The 21,202-nt window shown below is 35.4% G+C and overlaps 1 protein-coding gene across 3 annotated transcripts in view; it reads left to right on the forward strand.

Annotated features, from left to right (window-relative positions):
- LOC150092413 (zinc finger MYND domain-containing protein 19-like) overlaps nt 1–21,202 on the forward strand; it is a 99,712-nt gene that overhangs the window by 33,327 nt on the left and 45,183 nt on the right. The window contains exons 1-2 of one of the 3 annotated variants that reach the window (XM_090415017.1): nt 10,500–10,548; nt 15,832–15,891. In XM_090415017.1, coding sequence (XP_090271143.1) covers nt 15,832–15,891 — 60 coding nt within the window. In that variant the 5' untranslated portion in view covers nt 10,500–10,548. Of the gene's footprint in view, nt 1–10,499; nt 10,549–11,428; nt 11,545–15,831; nt 15,892–21,202 lie in introns of those variants that run through there. The other 2 variants (XM_090415018.1, XM_090415016.1) reach the window with 2 other exon arrangements.

A 21,202-nucleotide genomic window follows, 5' to 3' on the forward strand; every position in this document is an offset into this window, starting at 1 on the left:
ACAGCATAAGAGGTCTGTAACAAAGTAAACGAAACATTGAAGTTAATACGCCACACTAAATATTAATATTTTAGTTGTAATGATATGAAATATTTTTTTTTTTTTTAGAATTTCAGAAGTGGATGCAATCTGCATGATAAAGCCAATGACTAAAAATAACGCACTTCAACTGTGAATACCTGAGTAGAGTATTCACCGTACGTTTTCCATGGCTAGAGATGGCCCGCATGTAAAAGAAGATAAAGACCACCAATAACCTGAACTGAGTGCTCCGAGAGAGAGAGAGAGAGGCCACCCCTCACGAGACTTGCAGATGCGGCGGCGTGATCGATTCTTACTCGCAGCAGAGCAACAAGTACGTATTGGAGCTGAGCTTCAGGTCCGTCATCGCCCTGGCGTGTTTACTAGATCGCGTAATAAGCACAACTACTAGAGGTTGGGAGAAATCCCGCATTGGAGGACGGCCTGCATCATTCGCTAGTACGGTGATTATTCTCTGTAAGTTGGCGTAAAGAATAGCACTTTTGATTTAACCTCCTAGCTGTGATACTTTAACACGTCGTTCTAAAAAAAAAAAAAAAAAAAAAACACCAGCTAAGTCACCACACGTCATTGACGTGAATCGAACCCAGGTCTTTCCGTCCAATGGGCTTCGTCTATACCATGACGTGTAGCACCCCTATCTGGTCTCTTTTGACTGAGCTACGGAAGCTTTTATTAGTGTGCTGACCTAAAAGACTTAAGGGGAGAAGAAATAGAGGATTCGATCATGCAAATGTCGATATTTCTAATTACTGATATGCCATCTTATTGTGCAAAACTCGACTTCATTTTATAATTAACATTTTTAATGTAACCTCTGATACCACTGCTATAAGAATAGATCGGCTGCCCACAAAGCTTTAGCGAAAAGTTGATTTACCACGTTCGCTCGTGAAATATTTGCCAGCGAGATCCTTCAACAAGCCAAACAGATGGAAGTCACTGGAGCTAATTCAGTACCGAGGGTGATGACCCCTTCCAAGCGATCGAGGTGTTGTTGACCACATCACTGATGTGTGGCCGAGCGTTTTCATGAAGCTGGGTCGCTTCAGACGCCACCAGCTACGTTTTCTTTTGGATGACAGCGCACAAATATTGCACGGTGTGGCGGGATGATTTGGAATTCACATTGAAGCCTCCTGACGTAAAATGTAACATTAAAAATCAGCGAACAAAGATGATAAATGTAGAAATGTTTGTGTTACAAACTTAAATGATTGTTTCACGAAGACTCGTATTACTTTAGATCCGTTTTGTCCCTTTTGAATGCTGGTAATTACTTAGCTCGGATCAAATGAATTTCATTGAAATTTGATTTAAATAATTTAAACTTATAATTTAAGTTTAAAGTTAGGATAACTTTATATAATGCTGAGAGATTTTAGTCAGCGAAACATGTCGGATATTCAACTATTATTTACTAGACTAACATACCGAATTAAGTCTTTTATTTGTTAATACTAGTGGTCAAGAAAAATGGTCATAATAGAAAGGTAAGTTGTTGCAGAATGGACACGCTTAATTTGTGTGTGTTTGGGGGGGGGGGGGGGACCGATGAACTGAAAGCCAGTTTTCAGTGATTAATGAAGCAGTTATACGGTAGGAGAGTGTCTTAAATCAAAACTGTATGTTGGCTGGGTTGTGTATAGTCGATAAGCGAATCATATGATCTTTTTGACAATACATTTGGTAAACACATCCATACCTCGTTATACGGCTGAGATACGTACATGCAAAATCGGCCGCAAAGCGAAATGATGTATAACGAACGAATCATTTATTTCCATATAAATCCGTATAAATTCGGTAAGATCCGTTCCAATTTTATAAAAAAAAAAAATAGAAAATCATTGGGTTGAAAATTATTTTTTTTTCATTAAAAATATCGTGCACATTAGTTATTAATAAAAACAAAAATAATTTTATAAAACGAAATAAAACACAAATAACAAATGAACATTTTTTTTTTAATTTTCGAATCAGTGTGATGACGAATTGCACGACGTCACTTCGTTAATGTCACCATCTGTTGTCTGAGAACCCGGTTTAAAAAATGTGTCCAACGTTTGTTGTATTGCGTCCCTTCTCTTTTCTTTTTGCAATTCTTTGTAGCAGTTAATAACTGTGTTAATGTCGCGAGAAACTTTGGCGCTGCGTTCTTCATTAGGATCGTTTTGAAGTAGGATCTTTATTCGAAATGAGTAAGCGCATTCGATAAATCCTTTGAGGTTAATTGTCGGCAAACAACTGGCTCTTGTTGTTCCTCATCAAATGTACGAATTATGTGCTACGCGAAGATTGCGCGACTACAAGACGACGCAAGTAGCGTTCCTGCGCGGAGCGGAACGCTACTTGCCGGCCTAGAACACATGACAAAAGACGTACACAGGGGATATCCCGACTTTTTGGCCGTATATTGAAAAATTGTAGGCCGTAAATCGAAACTTAGCAATAATTACACGTTATAGCGAAAAGCCGTATAGAGAGGTATGAGTGTACAGCCTTTGGTACATTTTTGCATTTATGGGAATTTTGTCATTAACCCCACGAAAAATTAAAAACCCACAGTACGAGGCGGTGGTCTCCCACCTAAAAGCTTCCATTGCTTTTTCAATGTTTTTATTTAAGATGAGTTTGTAGATAAATTGTGGAAATATTACAATGGTGAGCCTAGGTCTACATGGAGCCTGATGAGTAATAAGTTTTGTCGATCTTGAAATCCATATAAGTTACCAAGAGATTCTTAAAACGTAAGACATTAAAACTATTATTATTTGTCACCTCCAGGGAGTCCAAAGACTCATCGAGGGAGGGCATCTACTCTACAACTCTGCTTCCACCACTCACAATCCACCAACCTACTGCCGACCACTACCACTGGTATTTCCACAGACCATCACAAACATCCATGCCTACGGCTTGATTCGAACCCGCAGCCTCTTGACGGGAGAGCAGACACGCTAACCACTCGGCCAGCCAGTCTGGCCGAGTGGTTAGCAAAAAAAAAAAAAAAACTATACGGACACTAACCTCGTTCTTGGTTGTACTTACCAACCGCACTTCCAACCAATGCGTGGTTTGACTTTCGAGGAGAAGCTAACATGTTTTATTTCAGGCTTGAATCTCTCTCGTCAACATCGTACGCACTGCACCCTCTGCTTTTCTGACATTAAGTACTCATTTCCCCCACTTTTTAAAAATGTTTTACGTAGCTCGGGTATGATAGGGATGAGCTTTTAGTGGTGAGCAAAACTAGTTTTCTTTGTTAGTTATTGTATAAAAATGAAAGGAACAGTAGGACTTGTCAACGTCTTAAGTTAGTAAATGTACTTAAATTTTTATTTATTTAAAAAAAATATATATTAAGTTTTGTTTCAAGTGGAGTTGTGAAAGAAATTAATTGTGACACTTGGGTACAGTGTATTTGCTGTAAAATAAATGCCGTTTTAGTACCTAATGGAAATATATTTTTTTGCGATAAATAAAGCTCATCAGGTTCCTAATTATCTAATGATGTAATTAAATATAGTTCAGCTGGAAGCGTTCAATAGTTGAGAGTGAGTAAAAATTCTGCAAACACATCTGAGAAGCCAAGAAACATCGCTTACAGTTTTGGCAGTAATTCCAGGTGTCATAAAGGATCCAAAAGATTATACTCTCAATCTTTTCTTAGGCTTTTCTTATCCATCTCTAGGTTTGTATTTATTTTCTCTTAGTTGTTCCATTCGTACGAGTGTATGTTCAATCCAATTCTTTTGATGTTTATCATTTATTAGTTATTTGTAATTCATTTATTTCAGCATTTCTTATATTATCCATTCTCCACATCGTCGAACTCAAATTTAATTTCGTTGTATTTTACGGGGAAAAAAAAAAAAAAATCTCAATTGTGCTTGGCTTAAGGGAACACGCCAACCAAGTTTGGGTATCTGTCTACACCATGGATGTCCAACCTTTTGGCTTTCCTGGGCCACATTGAGTGAAGAGTAATTGTCTTGTGCCGCATATAAAATGTATAATATAGTTGATGTATATAAGTAACAAAACTTCCGTTATTTAAAATATTTTATTATAACATTAAAAAAAGAGAGCCGCATAAACACAAAACTAGTGAGATATTTGGCCTTGTTTACGTGAAACCAATGCATCATTGTCTGGTTCGATGGAAGTGATTGCGAATGTTTGATCTAACTTTACTCTTCGTGTGCTTCATTATTGAAATAGTTGTTAAAGCGTGATTGTGAAGCGAAGGATATTTTTCTATGAGAAGATAAGTCTTATAAAAATCTTGTAAAGAGATATGAGCTAATTGTAGTATTTACTAGTTAGCACTTTTCACTTGACTAACAATTTTATGTTTGTTTGTAATGATTATTCTTAGAGTAAGTCTAACCTGAGGCCTATCACAGTATTCAATGCGCCATCTTCACCAAATTTAATCCTTTTAACCTTGGCATTTAATATAATAGGTTTACGCATCGCTTTTCATAGGAAGCAACAGCACCCTTGCTTTGAATTTTATCTGTCATTATTAACCACAATGAAATAGTTATAAACAGTTTATAATTTACAGTAAAACACCAAAACATAGATGGTAGCAAGCAGCGATGTCGTATACAAACTTAAATACGAAACGTGCGCATCAGTTGATTCACGAGAGTTATGTCGTATAAATGAGCATTAGTCTTAATTGATGAGCGTCGTAATGCGAGGTACATTTATTAGTTGCAATTTATAAAAATATTTTTAATACAATGAATTTGCATTAAAATGTTTTTATGCGTTCAACTAAAATTCGTTAAATTTCATTCATTCAATAAAATTCATTAGGTAATTCTAAAAATTTATTTAAATAATAAAATTCAGTTTTCTTTTCTTTTTTACAAAGCTCTTGAATTATTTCAGTCGTGGTTACATTAATCTCTCTCTCTCTCTCTGTGTGTGTGTGTGATATAATATATAAAAGCCATTCCGTTCAATCGTGATTGTGTCATGGTAGATCTTAAATAAGTTTTTAAAAGGCGTAAATTAGAAAATGACCTTTCACTGACGCATGTTGTTACTGGAAGCGTTGCAAATATTTTTAATAAGTTATAGGTGTTAGGATATATCATTTTGTCACACTTTGCAGCGGCATTTTTGCATTGGGCTATTGCAAACAGTTTTTCAAATATACCACAACTTGAATTCGGCGTTCAAAATTGCTGGATCTGTATAAGGCAAATCACCAACATAAAATTCACACAATTGACGAAAATTTTCCATTGCACTTGCTGTTGGAGCATCTTTTCCATTTGGTAGAAGAGAAAAAAAAAATATTTTAATATGTTGCAGTGCCGAGTGAAACGTTCAAGTTGAGTCAATATTTGGTCAATAAATGGAATGAAATAGTTCTCCAGTAATACTCTTCTACAGAATCGACTGGAACATTGGACCTTAATGTTTGTTTTGATGAAGTCCTTGGCTTTTTAATGTCAATATTAAAATTATTGACTTTTATACATGCTTCATCGGAAATAGATTTAAATGAAGAATCTGGTGTTTCACGAACGGTATTTAATTGAGCCACAACATCAACAAAATTTAGGGCAATTAAGAGGTGACTGTCAGATTTTTGCATTATTTTAGACAATGGTAAGGTGCACGCAAATATTTTTTGCAAGCTAAATAAATATATAAATCTTAAAAGATGTTAATATTATAAACATCAAGGACGTCCTGTCTTTTAGGGGTATTGAAGAAGTGTACCTTTTCAATTATACCAGTGCAATTTTTTATTTGTCACAGATATAACATTTCCAAGTGCCAAATTCAAACTATGAGATGCACAATGAACATATAAAGCTTGTCGATATTATTATTACATAACATCTCCAGGTAGTCCAAAGACATATCGAGGAAGGGCACCTACTCTACAACTCTCCTTCTTCACCAACCACAACTACAATCATCTACACCAACGCCGTCTTCCGCCGACCACTACCACTAGTATTTTCACAGACAATCACAAACATCCATGCTCACGGCGGGATTCGAACTCGCAGCCTTTTGGCTGGAGAATCGGCCAACCAGGCCGGATAGATAAAAAATTAAATTTTGTGGATAAAAATTAAAACAAAGTTTTAATTTTTATTAAACAAATAAATAAAATGATATAATTATGTTACTATTTACTTTTAATGAGATGGATGAGCTTCTCGACCTTGCAGAGTTGCTGGATATCTGGCTCAATATTGGTCAACTTCAGTCGAAGATCGGCACACACACGAAGACGAATTCTGTATTTTGTTTTTATTTGAAGGAGCGATGAAAATCGTTTCTCGCAAAGATAGGGTGTAGAAAACTGCATGACGATTTTCGACTTCTTCAAATAATTCGGGAAATTCACTTCTCACTGAAGGCGAGATCCAGAATCGAGCCAAACCACGATCACGGAATTGCATTTTAAGCCCACCGTCACTTGAAAGCTCAATTAGCTGCTCTTTTTTCGATAACGAAAGGTCGTTCTCGTGTCAAGCCTGAAATGGCTCGTGAAATCACAGAAATTTCTTATAAAAAGTTATTCGGAAAATGTTTCCAAATTCTGTTTCAGAGTTTTTAGGTAGACACAAACCCTTTCCCAGTGGTTAAATTCTAAGCTAATAAGTTTAAGGGCCCTATACAAAATAACCAATTGTATTTACCTTCGAATGCGATCCACTGGTTGCGTGTCCAGCAAGTCAGCCAATCTTTCCTTTCGTTAAGCGTATTAATATTATCGCATTGCAACTGATTGGAATTCTGTGGATTCGTTGCAGACCTCTTTCTCTTCAGAAACTACACACACACTGTCATTACAAACTCGTTTTGTATCATCACTGTCATCCAAGATATTTTTCCGTTTAAAGAAGGTACAAATGTACTTATCCATCAAATTTTATCTTCGTTAAATTTGTGTCTGCTCGTATCACGCAAGTAGTTATAAGTATCGAATTTAGTTTTATTGTATCACTGAATAAGGTACTGTACAGAGGGCTTTTGCAGTCTGTGGCATTCTCAACAAATAGTGCAATTAGAGACAGATGGAATAAAAACGGCGCTAAATTGACAGATCACAAAGGCTAACTTAAAATAAAAGACTACTAAGAATTGAAACATGCCATGTAATGAATGTGCGAGTTCGTCTGCCAACGCAAACAAGAAGCCATAAAATTCAACCAAGGGTTGAAACGTTTTGTATGAGTTGAGCCAGTCAGTAATGGGAAGTTCTATCGGAACGATAAATGACACCTGTTGTGAATGTTATGACAGTTTCAGATGTTATGGAATTCGATTGAAGAGAATTAGCATTTCAACTCGACACTTGTCGGTTGCTTTTGTCTTTGGGTCGCGCGATCTTTTGTTAATACCGCACCAATCATATGCACATCTTTATAGCTGCTGTCTTGTGTAAAATAAAATTCAGCTTATACGTATTGTAACAATTAAAAAAAAAAACTTGAATAATTTATAAATGTATAAAAGGATATCACCTGTAATCCTTCAATGGAGCGCTCGGGAAAATTCACGAGACAATTGGATATTTGTTTAGCGCCATATTATGGAACTTAATAAAAAAAATTGCAACATAGTGGAAAGCAAAGTCTATTACTAACTGCTTGATGACTAAACCAGCCGAAGTATGCAATGAGAATTATACAAATGATGTCCAAGAGATTTCAAGTGGTGACGACCTCCGGCCACTTAAAGAACATCTACGAAATGTTAGTTTTGAAGAGAGTGATGACGATTAAAATATGCGTTTTATTTTATTGTGTCTAAAACATTTATGCATTATGTGCAATGAAATTTATGTACAATTTGTAATTTTTATAATTTTGTACTACGTATTTGTCATAGTTTGTTTTCTTAACTTACATGAATTACCTGAATTAAATAAAAAAAAATATTGTTTTTGTTGGATATGTCATTGTTGTATATATAATTTAAAAAAAAAAACGATTTTGGAACCTAACCCCACTTTTTCTATGTGATCTATGTCTCGTATAACGCGGCATTTCTATGGAACCTAACATCCGCGTTATACGAGGCTTACCTGTATTTCTCAACAAATAGTGCAATTAGAGACAACTGGAAAAAAACGACACTAATTAATAAATCACATGTCCCCTCATACAGAAACTATGCTGTATATACAGTATAGACGTGAAACCATTTGTTGCGCTGGCAAACACAGTATCTAACTAAAAACTATTGTTATTAATTAGATGTGGGCGAGTTCGCTTGGCAGCAATAAAATTCAACCGAAAGTGTTAAAATTCGTAAACGTTTTAAAACTAAGATATATATAGTGAATGCCGTTATGTCAGTTTCACATATTATTGGAATTCGTTGAAGAGAGTTAGCATTTCAACTCAATTGTCAGCTTGCTTTTCGCGCGATTTCCGAAAAATATATAAATACTGAATTTAACTCACAACACATTTTGTCTAAGTATTACTTAGCACTTCTGAAGATATATCGAGCCTTGGTGGAAGGAGGAAAGCCTTCAACAATAAACAACAAGCAATTGGTTGAAATGTGGTCATGTGGACAACACGTTCACTTCAAATCTGACAAAACAGCAAGGGAAGGTGGAAGCAATAAAACTATATTGTTTTTCACTTCACCCCTCTTTTATTACTCGTTATTCTGCTGCTACAAATTAAAATAGTGGCAAATGTTCATTCCATGAACATTCTGTCGCTATTTTTTTTTAACGTATTCGTTTTATTTTAATAATTTTTACTTATTCAATTTTAATTTGTTTTGTTTGGATAATTAAAATATATAGATTTATTTGATTAATTTAAGCCTGTGGACCACCTGTCCCATTGTCGCGGACCATAGGTTGAGAAACACTGTTATAGGGTTCTCTCACCTTATGTGACCCCTAATTCATAAGTAGTATAGCAATAGAAGACATGACACAACATAAATAAAAATTGAATTTTAATTAGGAAAAGAATTTTGTAATGTCTTTTTAACTTTTTCTTTTTTTTAGGGGGGGGGGCAGGGCCCCTTGTCTTCCCCCCTGGGTGCGCCACCGGTTAGCGACAAATTTCTTTTCTTTTATTCTTATGAATTTGCTACATTCCCAGTAATTTATGATATATATATATTCTTTGCTTTCAATTTATATCGTTTTTGTATAATTATTTGCTTTCGATTTATACATATCCTCCTTCAGCCGTTTATGTGACTCATCGAGGGGGAACCCTCTACTCTCCAGCATTTAAACCACCAACTACACAGAACCGTTACTACCATCATCTATATACAACGCCATCTACTGCCAGCCACCACCACCACTAGTAGTATTTTTTGTTTGTATTAGTTACGAGAAATATTCATGATCATTCTCGCTGCCAAAGTTTTTTTCGGCCCAGCGTACCCGTTCTTTAAATAGTAGAGCAGGTAGTGGGTTCGAATCCCGCTTCGGGCATGGATGTTTGTGTTTAGGTGGGAGATGAATTTCATCGCCCTACTTATTGGAATCCTGAAGTTGCTTATAAAAGCCCCCACTTGGTCTCTATAGCATGGTTTCTGAACTGTGTAAAAATAAAGTACAAAATCTTTAGCCCACCCATGGTATAAATATACTATAGCTTTACTAAATAACCTTTCGTGGGTGGGAACTACATTAAAAAAAAAAAAAAAAAAAAAAAAAAAAAAAAAACATTTTGTATAAGGATCTTTCCCCTTCAGCTTTATACGGAAGTTTAAACACATGTCAGGAAAGATCGAGGCTGCCCTGATATTTTTGCACTCGTTAAATGTTCGCTTTGAAAAACCGCTGAAAACTTGTTCTTAATAAATGAATAAAATCCTGTTTTTTAAATTTTATTTTCTAACTTCTGCACGGTAAAGTGCGAGTGTAAATTTAGGAGGGAAGGAAGAACTAAAACTTTTGATAATTAGTATTTACGTCCGTCTTCAATTTTTAATCTGAAATTCAGGTAAATCCAATGCATTTCGAGATACTGAATCCAAATCTGGTTAACTCCAAACTCCATCACATAGGATGTGTATAGATAAATAGATATATTTAGTCGGTTTTTGTGATACAAATAAGGGCATAATTTTCACAATCTTAGTTTTTTAGTTCAACATCTGTACTGTCATCAGCAAAGCTAATAAATGGATTGGACGTTAGTAAGAAAAGATAATTTTAATATAGGCCGAGTTCTTAAATGCGCTAGACGTCTTCGCATTTTTGTTTCTTTAATTTATTATGTTACGTAATATTTTAAAGCTCAAGGATTTAAAAGAAAGCGTGGGCTTCATTTTTTTATTTTTAAATATTAAAGCACCAAAGAAAAAATTATTTTCCACCATTGCATATTAAACCCTGTCTCATGAAAAAATTAGAGTAGTGGACAAAAATGGATCCGCATTCCAGTGCCTAACAACAGCACAATTTCCAAGAATTTCAGAAAGCAAGGTTAAGAGTTATTTGAGGGCCTTATAAGAATAAATGAAGTACTTGTAAGCACTTACATTTTTCTTGCTTATTATAAATATAGCAAAATATATAAGTAATTGAATTTTGACTATTTATGTTCATTTTTAAATATAATGAGCATTTTAAATGTTAAAATACTTATAACAAAGAACCTTGGCATACTGAGAGAAAAAAAAAAAATCCACATCTTAAGATATCAGAAGAAAAATCTAAATTTTTGATCATAGAAAATCTTGTTGACTACTAAACTTGTTTAAGCCTTTGCGGGAAATCAACATTACTTGCAGATCGTGTAGTTGCGCTCCAAATTTTAAACAACCTGAAATTGTAAGCGATGTCGTTAGGATTTTAAAAATAACAACGAAAATAATTTCACTTTTATTTACATATATATATTCCCCCCCCCCCCCCCCCCCCCCATTCAAACAGTTTCTAATTGAATGTTTACAAAATATTATGAGTTGAGTAAGCGGGATTTTTTTGTGTCTATGAGAAGTTGACTAACCGGAAGTGGGGGAGGGAAAATAGGTGGTCTAATTCGATTTTTTTATAATAAATAGTACTTCGTAATCTTAAGTTTTCAGCAGAAGTCCGTAGATCTGGTTCAACCTAGTTAAAGAAATGGTGCTTTCCTAGAGATCAGGTTAGCCCTACGTTCGCATCTTTCTATTAGTATCTCATCCATTCCTACTGCGGCAACTATGAATAGATACTGACCGTCAACCCCAACAGTGGTATCGTAACCACCCGAAACGGCACTTGTCGGCTGCGTCCGGCTTTCGGGATCAATAATGTCAATAGAGACTGCAGATTTCTTACAGAAAGCCGTCCAAGTGAAGAGTACTACTGACGACGGTATTGCTTATTTCGTGACCCGGAAGGAGGGGGGGGATGAAACGAGATAGCATTAATGTTAGTTGGTTTACTGAAACTGCTTTACTTTCTGCTTTTATGTGATTGTACTGTAGGTGGTGCCCATTTCATCTTATGCTTTATAGTGCATAAGTACTGCTGCTTCGGTAGGTTGTCAAAACTTCACTTAAATGGGAAGTTATAGCCTTAAAATTTATATCCCCTTTTAAGAGTTGGACAGATGAGTAGTGTATTAGTTCATTGTTGCCAATCTCTGATTTATCCCTTTGGTCAGGGGAAATTGGGATGTATCTGTACTTTATTAAATAGTGCAAATGCAAAAGGTAGGTTGGAGTTTAAGGAACATATTTTGAAAGATGCGAAGATTACACAGAAAATGATGGCATAATGACAAGTGATGTCAACCACTGCGTAAGGAACTGATCACCAGATTTCTCTGCATTCAGATTTTTACTGATTGGTTTTCTGGAAGAGAAGGGAGTGCTGGATCTTTTATCTTTTGTCCCAGCATTTTAAGAAATAAAAGATGGCACTTTTTTGCCATCTCCATCAGTTGCTGGTTACAATTAATGATAGTCTTGGGCTGGCTATTCTCTGATTGGCTGTTGGTGGAGATTGAACTGTCCACTCAGTTTTCAAAAGCTAGATAGACTTAAAAGGCTTCACCTATTCCTTGTAAGGGAATGAAAGATATTAGCTGATTGTTATTATTTATTTGTATAGTTCTTCAGCCATATTTTCAAATGTATTTCGGTTGTGTAAAGGATGAAATGGTTTTGCTATGAATTAAAAATGCCAAGAAATCATATTCTTGTTTCATCCTTCATCCAAGTGTAAGCAAACAAAGTTTGCATGCAAAGTAACGTCAAGACTGGGCTACTTGTATGTAGAGGCTAATGACTTCACATCAATTGCCTTAGTAGTTTTATTATGATCTTGAATGTTATGAGAAGGAATGGACAGAGTAGTATTTTATCTATCTTATCTATTTTATCTTGTCTGTAAATATATGGTATGGATGGAGTTCTGTGCAAAACTTTCTCAGGAACAAATAGCCATAACCTTACATTTCAGTGTTTTACAGATACCATATTGTATTGGTCTGAGTTATAGTGCGATTATCTAAGTACCTTACAGTATTAGTTAGCTTTCTTTACATAGAGAATGATAGTGAATTATTTCGAAGATATGATTATCTAATTGTTAGCTCACCAGAGATACTGAAGTATAATAGGTTTATAATTTTTCATGGGTAGTATTCTACGTAATAAAAATTGTCTGGAATCCAGAAGAGGAAAGTTGCCGATGGTGTGCCGTAGGGTTGTGTTTTAAGGCTATTGTTGTTTAATTTTATCTGTTGATAATATTGGAACAGGTATAAACATCAGTCTGCAGTTATTTTTAGATGGTGCAAAGTTTGCAAAAGAGAGAGAGATGAGCAAACTTGACATGGCTTCTCAGGGGATTCGCATAGACTGTGAGCAAATGGGACTGTCCGTTCAGTTTTAAATAGAAAGTAAAGATGCATTTAGTTGGTGTGGTTATTGATTACTGTGCACATATTTGGATTTAGAGGAGATCAGTGCAATTTGGAAGGGGTTCAGAGAAGAGACTGATGTCAGGTCTGTAGAATATGAGGACAGATTGAGGGATTAGCATATGTGGGGCCTGGTTTATAGGAGGAGGGTATACCTGTGTAGGGGGGGGGTAAAGTAATGACTGAATTCAAATAAGTGCGAACATTGATAGAGGATATTTTTCTATTTCTGTTCAAAATGGCAGCAAAGGTCGATTGGTAGAGCCTCTGCTATTAATGGCTTGCAAGTTTGAGCATGGTTAGTAGTTGGAATGGATCAATTGTTCGATGCTGTTGGCACACTCTCCCTCGATGAGCCTTTGGATTCCCTGGAGGTGTCGCATAATAATAATGACTGATGGACTGAATACTGTAACAGCATTTATAGAGTCTTTGGAAAGACTTAGAAAACTTATCTGCTGTGGTGGTATTTAATTTTGAACATATCTGAATGTAATTACCTGTCAAATCAGCATCTTTTCAATCTTAATATCAACTTGGTAAACAGAAAAATGTCTGTCTGAGTCTACTTGACCAAGGAGGTGGTGGTGATGGGGGAGGAGAAGGCTAGTTGAACACTAACCTGTTTGAGGCAGAAGTACTGTTCAGTTTTGCATTATTCTCTCCAACAGGTATTTCACTGCTACAGTATAGTAATTGCTTGTAAAACTCCTTCCTTCCGTCCTTCCCTATGGAATGGATTCAATACACAGTTTTCTGAAAATGAATTTTTTTTTGTTTGCAAGTATCCAATCGTTTGAATTTTTCCCAATCGTTTGAATTTTTCTTCATCACACAGTATGGAACAAATGTTGCATACATTTTTTCTTTTTCTAAGTATAATAATTATGTATTCACATTTAATTGACTTGTCAACATTCTCTGTTAATTGGCTGTCACTACTAAATTGAATACTTTGTTCACCAATTTAGGGGTACAGGCTGTTTTTGATTGCTGCTTCAAGGAACATTTTTTGCACCCTCTCTGCCCTCTTTAAAACACTTAAACTGTCAGTGGTTTTATTAGGATAGTGTCTCATCCCCATAAGCCATTTGTAACTTGATTATTTCAGTGGGACTTTTCTCGGCTTTATACAACACTTGCCATTGATTTACTGTTCTGTTTTTTATAGTGACAGAAAAGACGTACAAAGAATGTTCATACACAAAAGCGGCTCAAGGATAACTGGTGTGGATTGGTGGGATTGATATGGTCACACTTCTGTGACATTTTTCTCAGAGTGATATTAGATATCTTTTTAAAAATTCAGCATTTTTACTTTTTTTTTTTTTTTGTAATATGTTGTAAATTGTTAAGGATTTTGTACCAAACTAATGCAGAAAAGATTTTTCAAAGGGGGGAAATAGGAGGTAGAACAAAAAGTCATTCTTGGAAGTCATTCTTTTTAATTGCAGGAATGCATTGCCTGAGATAATAAGTACAAAAAAAAAATAATAAAAAAAAACAGTAAAAATGTTTAAGACATGGTTTGATGTGTATATGATCTGTCATGACTTCCCATGATGAGTCTTTTGACACTGTGGTTGTCTTATGGATACTGCATAATCATCATAAACATTTTACATGTTAAAAAAAAAGTAGGCCAACTACTGTGGAAGGAAATGATTGCCTGAAATTTGGAAGTGGCTACTTTACAGCTGTTATTTTATTGCCTGAATTTCAGAATGAAATATAGCTATGTAGCTGTTCCTCAGCCAACCTCTTACTTGCATTAATTCTCATTTCTTGACTTTGTACATATGAGATAGATTTCAAGGTGTCACTGATTTTATAGATATAACACATCACAAAAATTGGGTTCAAATTAGTTGGATGTGTAAACTCTGGTGTTTTCAGCAGTTTCCTTTCTTCTCCTCCTTGCCTTTCATTTTAGTCTATGGAAAGTGTGAGGGAGCATTAAAAATGTAAACAACTATATACTAGATTTGGTTGAAATCATTCGAACAATTATTTGTTCAGAAGAAGTGATTCTCCCCTCCCCATTAGTCTGTTGTGTTCGTCTGTCTCTTCTGTTGTGTTTTACCCAATTCTAATTTTTAAGATGTTAAGTCAGATACTCCAAACTTAGTTGAAATTGGTTGAATGACATTACCTTTATGGGTGTTAGTTCTCAAAGGGTGACCTTTCCATTTGACTGATTGGACTGAAATTCTTAGCAAAGCATGAGATTCTCATATATTCTGTATTTAGAACTGTATTCTAAATTGGGTCAGAATTGGTTCAACAGTGTAATGTAGAGGTTTCTGCAGTAGTTTCTCCCTCCTCTTTTCATTTTAGTCCACTTAATCGATTTCTCAGGGACCATCGGGGATTATGCTTTATTTGGATGTTTAGTTATTGTTAAAGTACTTTTTTTTTATTAATTGGATTTCATCTATAAATTCACTGAGAGTGGGGTAGAGGATGAGATAGTGCCATTGCATAAGAGTGGAATAGAGGTATTTTAAGTAATGGTATGATAGACTGTCATTTAAGATGGACCTCCCATGATGAATCATGACTCCATGGAGGTCCTGAAAATTGGCAGGCTGTCTTGGTGAATACTTCTGTCATGTAAATGTGCAGGTCAAATATGGGCCCTAACAGTTCTTTTCATAAGAGTACTCAGTCATTCACTGTTGTACTTGGATGATCTGGCATGACTTGATATTAAAACGCATTGTGTTGCTATATCATCTTGATGTTCTGCTTTAACGTGTTATTAACATTGAAGTATTTTGTTTTAATTAGTTTTTCCCCTTAAGTTTTGCATTGTGAAAAGCGCATTCGAATGTAAATGTGGTTAATGATTTCAAGATTTCTTGTTTGTCATTAATTAAACGACTTTCCATTACAGATGAAATATACCCTCTTAGATGAACGTGACATAGCTCTTGTGCAGGAATTTGCCTTTGAGGTGAGTTGGCAAAGTAACTGATAGCTGTAAATTGATAAGGTATAATTTTTTTAAATGATAAAGAAAATTTAAATTGTTAAAAATTCAAGTGTGAAAATTATGGAGTTATTCTTGCTGTATTTAATTGATTTTAAAGAACTGATATTGTTATTAATTTTATTTGCTAAGTTTGAGGGGATAGTACAAACATAGTTCCTATTTTCCTTTGATTTGAGTGCAGCAGTGAGCTTTACACATCACTGAGTAAACAGTAGGTCTCCAGTTCCATCACAGTGAGTTGCACTGTGATTGAGCAAATGAATGTAGCAAACAACTAGTTAAAAGTAGCAGCTCTTATGTATACAAAGCAGAGTGGTGATTCAATTCTGTCTGTAAAAATGTGTATGGAAATGATATTGTTGACATGAGCGCACAGTTCTCATCTCATCTTCATTTCCCTCTTTTACCTTGTGGTGTCGAGGGTTTATTAATCATCAGACCTCAAACTGTTCACAAGATAAGGTCAGCCCTATGCCTCAGTGTATCCTATGTCTGTAGTGTTGAGTTCTCAAGGCTGGTTTGCCTGCCTTGCAGGATGAAAAATCCCAGGATAAACTGGGGAAAAACCTCTACTGTTCATGCCCAAGACCAGCTAACTTGGCTATGGCTGAGGAAGATCCTTCAGCTCTTCACGTCACCAATGGGAATCGAACCTAGGATACTCTTTTACCACTCAGTGTCTGACAGAGATTAGTGTCATCAAACTGTCTGGGTGGTTAGCCTAGTGGCTATGTGCTTCGCAACCGTATGCCTGGGGAAGGCATACGGTTGCGAAGGTTGCATAGATTTGTATTTATTTTTGCGTGGTGAATTTAGATAATGCCATTCAATCAGCTGTCCTATTTCAGGGCCATAAGGGTAAAATATGGATAATCATAGGTGATGAAGCATATTTTACCCTTATGGCCCTGAAATAGAACAGCTGATTGAATGGCATTATCTAAATTCACCATGCAAGAATAAATACAAAAGACCAGCTTTATGTTGATAGTAATGATAGTATTCATTGGTTCAAAGATATGATCTTGCCGTTTCCAGACACAAGAGGGAAGACATTACTTCCGTACTGATTCTCTTATTGATATTTATTTTTTTTAAAAAAAGTTATTGTTGGGTGAGAGAGAGAGAGAGAGATTGGTTGGTTTACAGTTTATTGGTGCAAGAACAGCAAAGGTCATACTGCATCATAACAAAGGTTACAGCAATGCATAAGATCAAAGAAAAATTGTAAACAATATGCATGTACAAAAACCAAGCCAAGCAATTCAGTATATACATATAAATAAAATTGCAGCAAAGTTTACAGCAGTACATAGTCAAATAGAATTTAGTAAAAAAAAATGTTTGTGTGTAACTGACCTATCAGTATCTCTGGTGTGGTAGTGAAGATTTTAGAGAAGTTGGTAAGAACTTGCATACAGAAATGGATAGACAAACATGCTATACTCTACAAGGACCAGCATAGGTTTACTAAAGGAAGGGTGTGTTTTAGCAATTTGGTCATATTTTATAATGTTACACCAGAGTTGGATAAAGGGAATGGATACACTAGGATAATGTTGGATTTTTCTAAAGCATTTAATAGGATACACATGAAAGGCTGTTGCATAAACTGGAGAATATGGGATTGGAAAAGAAACTCTTAGACTTGGATCATGGGATGGTTGACAGACAGATATCAAAAAGTGGTATATACAGTGGATGTGATTCTGTCAGATTTAAGGTGACCAGTGGTGTACCTCAGGGTTCAGTTCTTGGGCCATTATTGTTCAATCTATACATTAATGACATCAGGCAGAATCTAACATCAGATTTGCAATTGTTTGCTGATGATGTGAAGATAGGCAGGACAATCAGGGATGCTACTGATATTCAGCAATTACAAAATTATTTGAATAGACTGTAAATTTGGGCAAAGATGTGGCTCTGTCATTCTTATAAAAGGGGATGATAATTTCTTGCCTCTGACTGTCAGCTGTATTCTTCAACATCTATATCATAGGTGGCCAACAGCAGGCCCGCGGCAGGATAAAAACATATATTAAATTATATGTATTATCAATTTAGCTATAAGTTTTGACTGCAGATTTTCTAATTGATATACTAGTTATATTCATTATTTCTGATGACGGGAACAATTTATATTCATACACGTAATCAAAATTCTTTTAAAAAGATTACTCAACTTATAAAATCTGCTGCTTCTCTGTGCGAGTTATGTAGTAATGGGAGTGATAGTGTAGGTGGTCAAGTTTCAAAGATGCGTTACTCTGGTGATCAGTTTCAGAGACCCAGTTTCACAGTTAACAGTGTTATTGTTGCAGTTTGTGTCCCCTGTCAGTTACTTCAGCCTTTGTGTAATATGAGTAAGAAACGTAAGATCTGTGAAGAAAACAGCCCATTTCAGGAAAATGAATTTCTGTTTATAAAAAATAACGACAACAAACCACAGTGTCTTGTGTTTGCAAGTATTGTCTGTGCACAAGAAATATAACCTCAAACGCCACTACATACAGCACCATGCCGCTAAATACCAAGAATATTTGTATTTAAGTTCTGTCTAAAAGTGTGCAGCCCGTGATGCTACCACTCATCATATATTGGCCTCATATAGAATGAAGTTGGCCATGATCTATATAATTCAATTAGCTATTTTGGCCATTTTTGCAATTTCAACTCTGTCTAGAATCACCTCCAAATTCCTATCCATATCAATTTCATCCAGTTCTGTTCAGTTCTGTACACACAGCTTATAATCTTTTTCATCCCAGGTGTATTGCTTTAGTTCAGTGGTTTTAACTGGTGTTCCCTGGAACACTTGTGTTCCACTGACAAATTGTCAGCTTTTCATAAAAAAGTATCTCTTTGGAAAAACCGCATATCAGAAAAAAAGACAGACATGTTTCCTTCACTCCATAATAAAAATGTCGAGGGAATTATTTCCGTTATAACGGAACATTTATAGTTCAGTTATAACGGAATAACAATATTGGAAGAAAAGATTTCAAGTTACTTTCCTTCCTTAAATACACGCAATTATGACTGGATACGAAATCCATTTGGCACAGTTAATATATAGTTATGAATTTTCGTTACAAGAACAACAATTAGTCACCTTGTCAACGGATCGTACTCTAAAAATTAAATTCTCTGAAATATCTCTTCAGGAATTTTGGATTTTTTGTCTAAGCCAAATACCCACTCTCTCCACAAGGGCACTGAAAATATTATTAGTTTCAAACATGATATTTGTTTGAGCTCAGTTTCTCAATATTAACCAGTATAAAAACTAAAAAGTATGAAAGACTTACTAATATGCATGAAGAGATGAGGGTAGCTATATCTCATATTAGACCTCTTATTGCTGAAATCTGACAAATGCTGACAAGCTTAAGTATCACATTAAAATAAGTTCCATTTTTATAAAAGGCAACCCCATGCATATTTTTATTGTTAGCTTTATGACCCTAATGCTTTTGGTGTTTCCCAAATTTTCTTAGAATCAAAAGTATTTCGTGACTCCAAAAAGGTTAAGAACCACTGCTTTAGTTAGTCATAATTATCCAGTATATAGTATACCTGTTCCTGTTTGTTACTTTTTATTCCAACCTTCAGTTAGTTGGTCTCAAACTGAAATTTGGGTGGGGGTCTGGGTACTGCAGTTTTCTCCTCGAAAACACAAAACCAACATTTAAACACATTTGTTAATAGTTACATTTATGTTCAGGAATAAATACAAATTTGGGTAATTGGTGAAGTTCATGTTGTTTTTGCCATCCTAGATGAACTTATCTCGTGGTGGAAGACCGAAAAAAATGATAATATAGAACTCGATCCAGTATTTTCATTGAAGTGAACACTTTTGATCATTTGGTTTTTCTGTTGAAATCCTTAGTGCTTTGTATGGTTAAACTAGCAACCTTTATCTTTTCCAATACTGCCAGTTTCTTTAAATCCATCGTGCAAGATCACCATTGTTAACTATTGCTCTTCCTAGTTTAGCATCAACAAACTGAATATTTCTTCTTAAATCATTTTCTCAATTATTATGTACAAATTTAATAAAGGCTCAAGTATAGAGTACTGTGGCATGCCACTGGTTACTCGTCTTCTCGGGGATTCAGTTTCTCAGATACTATTTTTTGATGTCTGTCAGCCACCCTCTTGTTCATATGACTAGGTTTATGGCAATTCCAATTTGCTCTAGCTTATATAATAGTTCCATGTGATATCCTCTCAAATGACTTTGCAGTGTCACTGTGTAGTCATTTTCTTTATTCTATAAAGAAATGAATAAATTGCTAAGCAAGACCTACTCTTCGCAAAACAATATCCTCCCCCCTTTCAGAGAATCATATTTCTAGCCAACCATTCCTGAATTTTTTTCTTTGACCACTTTCTTGAGTACTTTAACTGCTATTCCTGAAATACTAGCCAGTCTATAATTTACTGTGTGATGGAAGTATTTTGCTGTCTCAGTGAGATTTAAAAGACAGCATTGTCCTGTGCACTGAACAAAGAAAGGTGGAAGAAGATAGAAACAGGCATTAGACATCAACGGGCAATGAGTCCATGACAATGATGATTGTCAGAGGAACTGACAATTTCCTTGTATATTTTTGTAATACATGAGCTAATATCCAATCTAATTCCAAGACTCTTTTCACATTAATATTCTGAAATATTCCAATCACTTCAGATTCATCTACCTCCATTCTCAGTTACTGTCACATGACACTACAATATCTCCACCCAAAAGGGACATATTTTTGAAATAATCACTCGGTAGCTAAAATATGATGGGGGGGGGGACAAAGTTCTGATAAACATCTAGAACAAAAATGATATTAAAGCAACTGATATAACCACAAGAAAGAACATATCTTAAAAATCTTTAACACCCATGTTTCATCAAATTGTAATAATCTGTTCTTTTTAGGATATATAAGAAGACATGTCAGAGGTTTGAAGGAATTCAAAGACACACAGAGGCATGGACCGTCATCAAGTTTTTCATGCTGCAAGAAAAGTGTTCAACTGAGATTCACCAAACTTTGTGTGTGAGACTTTAGGAGACTGTGCCCCCCAGCATATTCAACAGTTTCCAAATGAATGGCCAAGTTTAAAACTGGGCTTCCTGACACAAGAGATGACCCAGGTCAGGAAGACCTTCCACAGTGATCACACATGGAAACATTGATGTAGGGCATGCCATGATACTTGATAGACGAATACCAGAATACAAGCCAAAAATTGCAGAATCTGGGGATAT

This window comes from Typopeltis vanoorti, chromosome 26 (genome assembly GCF_054136105.1).
Source record: "Typopeltis vanoorti isolate ZY-2024b chromosome 26, IOZ_Tvanoo_1.0, whole genome shotgun sequence".
NCBI classification, from domain to species: domain Eukaryota; kingdom Metazoa; phylum Arthropoda; class Arachnida; order Uropygi; family Thelyphonidae; genus Typopeltis; species Typopeltis vanoorti.